This window comes from Orycteropus afer, unplaced genomic scaffold (genome assembly GCF_000298275.1).
Source record: "Orycteropus afer afer isolate SDZICR_OR568_19922 unplaced genomic scaffold, OryAfe1.0 scaffold00350, whole genome shotgun sequence".
Taxonomy (NCBI): Eukaryota; Metazoa; Chordata; class Mammalia; order Tubulidentata; family Orycteropodidae; genus Orycteropus; species Orycteropus afer.
In genome coordinates, this window is record NW_006921937.1 from 2,279,496 (window position 1) to 2,286,896 (window position 7,401).

At 34.9% G+C, this 7,401-nt stretch overlaps 1 protein-coding gene across 1 annotated transcript in view; it reads left to right on the plus strand.

Moving 5' to 3' along the window:
- The window catches only part of FER (FER tyrosine kinase), a 627,157-nt gene that overhangs the window by 480,692 nt on the left and 139,064 nt on the right, over positions 1 to 7,401 (plus strand). The window contains exon 15 of the mRNA XM_007952586.2: positions 389 to 512. Coding sequence (XP_007950777.1) covers positions 389 to 512 — 124 coding nt within the window. The remainder of the gene's footprint in view (positions 1 to 388; positions 513 to 7,401) is intronic.

Sequence of the window (7,401 nt, forward strand, 5' to 3'; positions counted from 1 at the left end):
CTCATCCAGTATCATTTATTTTGTTTTATTTTACTCATAATAACTGAAATATTAGAGAAAATCAAATCCTTTAGAAAATTTTAGCTAACAAACTGGTAAAAAAATTGTGACAGGAAAAACTATTACTTTTTTTTTGTTTGAATATTATTATAACATTAGTCATGCATAGCATGAAGTACTTAAAATTTTTAAACTATATCTAGGAGAGTTTATGGTGTCTGCTTTCTAATAAGATGTGTTACATTCATATTTTCTTTTATCCTCACCTCAAATAAGTTAGGCAAAATATATGACCAAATATATAAAGCTTTTAGTTCTTTCTGGTATCTGGTATCAGATGTGACTTTTATCATAATTTTGTCTTATGTTCATCTCTCAACTCTTCTAGGAGGTGATTTCCTCTCTTATCTGAGAAGGAAGAAGGACGAACTAAAACCCAAACAGTTAGTGAAATTTTCATTAGATGCTGCTGCTGGAATGGCATATCTTGAGAGTAAAAACTGTATACACAGGTAAGGAGAACATTATTTTAATCATTTTCCAATTTTATTAATAGACTAAAATTTATATAGGTTCTTATAAGTTTTCATATCTTACATGAAAGCATTCTGCTAGTTATTTGTATGGTGATCAGAAACACTTACTTTCTCTCATCTTACTTGAGGTAAATGCTCCTAATTAGACAATGACTTGCTTACTAATTGGATTTTTTTATTATAATTATGAATAACAGTGACATAGCATGTACACAATTTAGTAATAAAACTAGTAGTTACCTTACCATTATAACCAAATAAGATGTTACCTTTTTCTTGTTTTTCCAAAGAAATTACATATAAAGTCATGGGAAAGCATAATAATAAAACAACAATTTGCACCAATGAATTTGGCCAAGAATAAAGGTTTTAGCATGCAATTTATTTCAAAGGCAATTTTAGAAAACTTTCTCTGATTACCCATAGTTGCTTGTTCTTAATGCTTCGTAGATTGTGATTTTAGTTGTTTGTAGCTGAAACTGTTCATTATTGCCAAAAATGTCAACACAGCTTAAGATCTGTTGCAGAATTCATGTCAGATCCTAAATACAGAGAAATGTATATAAATGTAAGCAAAATGAGGTGGACAATTGACACTGTTTTTATTCACTGGAAATGGCACATAAAACCTGCTTAACGTGTAGGAGAGTTCATTGTCATATTGAACTGTGCTGGACTTTATCTAAGCTGGGTTAAATGTTGAAATACACTTTTCTTTAATGTCATCTTATTATACAACCTTTGACTTAACAGTCTAGTGACACTGTGTAATGTATAATTACAGAAAAGTTACCTTCACCCAAAATATACATTATTTGATCTCTGTGTTAGATTGGGTTCTCTAGAGAAACACAAAAACCAGCAAAGTGTATATATATATTTAGAGAGAGAGAGATTTATCTTAGAAAAATGGCTCACAGGCATATAGAAGCCGACAAGTCCAAGCCGACAAGTCCAAGTCTCTGGAGGAAATGGGCTGGCGGCAGCCTTAGCTTCCGTAAGCGCAAGGGGCCAAGAAATTCAAGGCTGGCAGGCAGTGCACTGGTTGTTGACTCCAACAAAAGACGAATCCAAGATCTCCAGGCCGAGCGGTGGGCTGCTCACTCATGGAAGTCTGTAGTCCGCACACCAGGGTTTCAATCCCTCAAAGAATGTGTCTCTTCCCAGGATGTCCCTGGTTATCTTGGAAGCAGGCCACACCCCTAGGGAAACTCCCCTTGGGCAGACTGGCCACTCAGAACACAGTCATCTGATCACATCATGGGAACAACCACACAGAACTGGGGTCCAGCCAAGTTGACACACAGCTCCAACTATCACAATCTCCAAGGATATTTTTGGCTGTTTAAAAAAAAAAGTTTTGCTTAGTATTCATAATCGTTCATATGTCATTATTTTTTCTGTTTTGCTTTCTATGAGTATCGGTCAAATCACATCATAATAGATTTGAGAATTCCACTCTCTGATTTTTTTTAGAGGAGCTCTGGTAGCATAGTGCCTAAGGCACTTGACTGCTAACCAGAAGGCTGGCGGTTCAGACCCACCAACCACTCCTCAGAAGGAAGAAGGGGCAATCTACTTCCATAGTCATACTGCCTCGGAAACCCAAGGAGGGGTCGCTATGAGTCGGGTCCGACTCGATGGCACATAACAACAACAATAACAATTTTTTTAGAGGCAAATTTTCTTAATTAAAAGTAGCTATAAAGAGCTTTGCCCTGTTTAGAGAAATATCTATAACTTTAATTGCTCAGGTATTGGTGCTACTTTGGGTTTCATATTCTCCTTCAAATTCTCTACTGTAGTTTTTCATGTTGTCTCAGATTTTTTTTAAACAATTTATCCATCTCTGGCTTTTGACCATAATAAATATATATTTGAAAGTTTTTCATGAATTCTTCAGTTACTGATAACTTTAATTTCTGGTACTTTGAAGTTGTTTCAATTTCTTCCTGCTTTTGTGTAATGAGTGTTTTTTGTAAGTAGATGACTATTTTTTTAAAATGTCTGTATCATCACCTTGATAATTATTCTAGATTATCAGTGGCTGTTAGCTTTTAAAAATGTGTCCTATTAATCAAATCATAACATAATCAGCTGTAATATTATCCTCTCAGTTTCTTTTTGAAGAATTTTCATACATTTTCAAACTTCTGCAAGTCAACTCTTGCTTGATCATACATCCTAGCAGTTTGCCTGCTAGGAAAGTTTCCCGATTGAACATCTTAAACAGTGTCATTGAGAATAGGTTTAACAAATAAGTTTCAGCTTTCATGCCAACACCCACTGGTTGCTAATGGATCCCTGTGGTGTATGTTGAGAAGGATTCCAGAGTTAGCTACAAAGAATACAACAATCCATTAACCATGTCTGCCAGGATGCTGATGAGTGTTAACACGTGGGTCACAAATTTGTCTTGCTAACCATGATATAATAGTTTGCTATAATCATTTACATTGATTTCTTCTGAGCTATTTGCTCTTCTTATTTCCCTTGTTATTCATAATTACTGGATAAATTTTATGGTATCTCCAGCCAGTGGTTTACCATTCCTCTTTAAACTTGTTGTTGTTGTGTGCCGTCGAGTCAGACCTGACTCATAGCGACCCCTTTTTGGGTTTCCAAGGCAGTATCACTATGGAAGTAGATTGCCCAACCTTCCTTCTGAGGAATAGGCTGGTGGGTTTGAACCGCCAGCCTTCTGGTTAGCAGTCAAGTGCCTTAGGCATTATGCTACCAGAGCTCCTCTTTAAACTTATACAAGTGCTATTTGAATGATTTTTTTTTCTTTTTATATTAGTGCCTCATCAAGGTATGACAGTATAAGAGAATATAAATAATTATTTGTGCTGAATTTTTTATAGCAGTCATTTGTGCTGTAGAACCCTGTTCCAGCTTGTGGAACAATTTCTATGGTACCAATAATAGTTGCTATGGAATTTCAGTTGATTTATAGTTGAAAGATAGATTCAAGACACACACACATATTTTTTCTAAGAAAATATATTGTGTTTACTACACTGAAAAGTTTTTTTTTTCCTTCATTGCAGAGATTTCTAATGAGGTATTTCAAAAATGAATTAAAATAATTTAAAAGATGATGGAAATTGCTTTTTAAATTTTTTAAGTAATCAGAAAAGGCAGCAAACCATGTTCTCAAAGTCCCAAAATATTACTAAAATGTATGCATGTCTGTGAATTTCAAAATGTATTCCCCATAAATCAAAGTGAAAATTTTAAATATGCTTTAAATTTTATAGGAACTTATAAATTTTATCGTGATTGCATTGAATAAAGGTCATTCGAAGTCAGTACTTGAAAATATTCCTGATTGTCTTTCCCCAAAATAGTATCTTAACTTTTGGGGAATATGTTTTCTTTCTTTATCTGTATTTTATTGTTTTGATTACTAGGAGCAAAACAGTGTTTCATTATAGAAAAACAAATATGACAGCTATAAAGTGGAAATGAGTAATGCATAAAGAAATAGTCTGCTTTTGCAAAATTTTCCTGTGTAATTTCCATTTAACTGCCAGGAGTGTTCTCTTGATACATTTTTCCAATTTAAACTATTCCTGTTTATAGTTTGAGATTTGCTTACAGTTTGAGATTTTGATTTAGTTTTAATCAACAATATTTTCTTTATGTTTATTCTTTACACCAGTGTGAAATTTTCTTTCCTACTTGTACTTTCTATGAATATTTGAAGTACACTGATAAACTTTCGGGTGTGGGGGTATTTACATACAGTGATATGTTACTAGATTGGTAGATGTCACTCTAAGAGTATCAAATCAGATTACTTTTGAAGAAAAATAGATTGCAAGCTGCCAATATACTAGATTTGAATGGTATTAGCATTTATAGTTTTATGGCTGATGAAGTTTTCAGTAAGATTTATTTTTTATTTGGGTTTGTTTCTAAAAGTTCTTTGTGTGCCATGCTCTTTGTTTGGTATCCGGGGGAAGTAAAAGAAAGATAAACTCTTTATTGCCATATATTTGAGCTAAAGATCATATTCTCTGGGGAATTTGGGGACATTTCTTAATTTTACCGCAGTCTGTGTTACTGTCAATGAAAGGACAAGGTGGTTTCATTAGGGTGAGGTGGATTATTTTTTGTTTTTCTAATTTTAGGTCTGATATTGATTCATCTTCATTTTGGTTGCTCTTACCACAATGGTGTTTTTGCTTTTGTTATATGTGGTATTTTTCTTTTTTGTTTACAACTTTACAATTTAAGTATATAAGACCACATTTATTTTATTATGTACTATGAATTTTGCTGGTATTTCCTCCACTTGACAAATGTGGACAGTTGAATCCTTCAAGATTTGTAATTTAATTTAAAAGGATGTTTTGTCTGTTTTTGCACAAACATCAACCCATTAGTTACAGATAGCATTTGGATGAGTCTTACCTAATTTATGCGTAGTTCTGTCAGAATTGAAAGTGTAATTTACAGTTCTGGGCACACATTATCTGCTTCATTCATTCATTCATTCATTCCACAAATATGCATTGAATAGCAAGTATGTACCAAGTTCTGTATATTATAGACATTGGCGTATGTATTAAGATGAAAAAAACTTTTTTTCAACCTTTATAGGTGCTATTTATTAAAAATAAAAGAAATAAGAGATGATAAATGTCCTAATAGATATACAGTAAAAATTCTATGAATCTACAAAGAGAACAACAATTTATTGTACCTGGCAAAATCAGGGACTATTTGGCAAAAGATCTGTGCCTTCTTCCAAGTCTGTCTTAGTCTGGAAGCTCCCCTGAATCCTCCCCACCATGGGTGACCCTGCTGGTACCTGCTAATACCGGTGGCATAACCTTCAGGCTCACAGCAACATGCAAGCCACCACAGTAGGACAAACTGATGGACAAGTGGTGGCCTTCAAGAATGAGTTTCCCAGGAAGATTATTTGCCAGAAAGAGAAGTAGAGGAAGGTTTTCCAAGTGGAGTGAGTATATTGCTAGTTTAGGATTGGTGTGTAGTCTGAGTCTGGAAGTAAGAATGATATTAGTACACCCTCTCTTTACTTATCAATGATCTTGTTGTCCTGTATTTCACATTTATAAAAATAATGAAAACACATATCCAACTATGTTGCTTGTGCATTAATGACATAAGTTAGGCAGTAATGAATACTGAGGTGCAAAGTGAGAGTAACACTATGAGGGTTAAGGTTATTTGTCCACTTGGCTGGGCCATGATTCTCAGTGGTTTGACAGTTAAATGGTATAATTTTTGGCAGTTAGGTAATGATGTAATTTTGTAGTTGTTTAATGATTTTTTTGGTAGTTATGTGTGATATAGTCACCCTCCTTTTTGCTATCCAATGTGGTCATCCTCTGTTTTCACCTAACAGCAATTTTCGTGTAATGCTTTGGTGTTTGGAAGTTAACCAAGTCAATAAAGTAAGGAAAAGGTATAATGAAGGAAGAAAAAAAAAAAAAAAACTTACTGCTGTCGAGTCGGATCTGACTCATAGCGACCACTCCTGGGGTTTCTGAGGTGATATCACTACAGAAGTAGATTATCCAGTCTTCCTTTTGAGGAGTGGCTGGTAGATTTGAACCACCAGCCTTCTGATTAGCAGTCAAATGTCTTAGGCACTACACCACCAGAACTCCCTAATGATATTAATCTACCCACTGCCATCAAGTCACATCTGACTCACAGCAACCCCTTCTTGGGTTTCCGAGGCAGTATCACTACAGAAGTAGATTGCCCAACCTTCTTTCCAAGGAGTGGCTAAAAAAATAGACTTGCAGAAATCTTCAATCCAGTTCCAAGAATAAATGCTTGCATTACTTATAGCAGCCAGTTGATGATCCATTTAATTCCCTTGGAATGGAACTTATGCAGATTTAAATATTTAGCTACTTATTGGAAAGTTGATGGCTTTTCTTAAATTTAGGGGAAGCTCTGTCAGCACATAACAACAACAACAACAACAACAACTGTCTACTCCAGCTAGCTTTATGTTTAAGGGTACTTTCAAAAATTATGCTGTGTTTCATGTTGCTGCAAATGAAGACTTAGGAATACTTGACCCAATAAACACTATTTTCATTTATTTACTCATCAAACATCGAAGACCTACTCTGTGCCATAGGGGTTGTTGTTGTTGTTGTTGTTGTAGTATGTGCCGTCGAGTCGAACCCAACTCATAGTGACTCCTCCTTGGGTTTCCGAAGCAGTATCACTACGGAAGTAGATTGCCCCATCTTCCTTCCGAGGAGTGGCTGGTGGATTTGAACCACCAGCTCTCTGGTTAGCAGTCAAGTGTCTTAGCCACTATGCTACCAGAGCTCCCTGCCATAGGGGTACCAAGATAAAAATCATGGTCCTTGCCTTCAGGTAGAAATAGTAAAAAGTAATAATAATGCAAAATTATAAAGCTTTAGTGATGGTATATACAAATTCCATGGCATGATATCAAAAATGTCTAATGTGAGTTGTCAGTATGGAGACTGGGGTGTAGGTAATCAAAGAAAACATTGAAGAGAGGTCTCATTTCATTGAGACTTGATGGATGGTTGTTTCATGTGACTAGAAGGGGAAAAAAATATGCCAGCCCTAGGAACGTTGAAAGCAAACCTGCAAGCTCTGCATGAGAAATGTGATTTAATCATGGGTCTACAAAGAATTCAGTATTATTACAATGAGAAGTTAAAGAACATGCGGCTGAGTCAGACAAAAAGGGTCAATCTTTCCAAACTCATATATAACCTTCAGTTTGGCTGGACTAGGGGAATATCTAGTTTTACATCAGATTATTTCAAGAAAGTTGAAATGATTCTTAACTGGAAAATAAATTAATTTTAATAAGACTTTCACTTATAGTTTA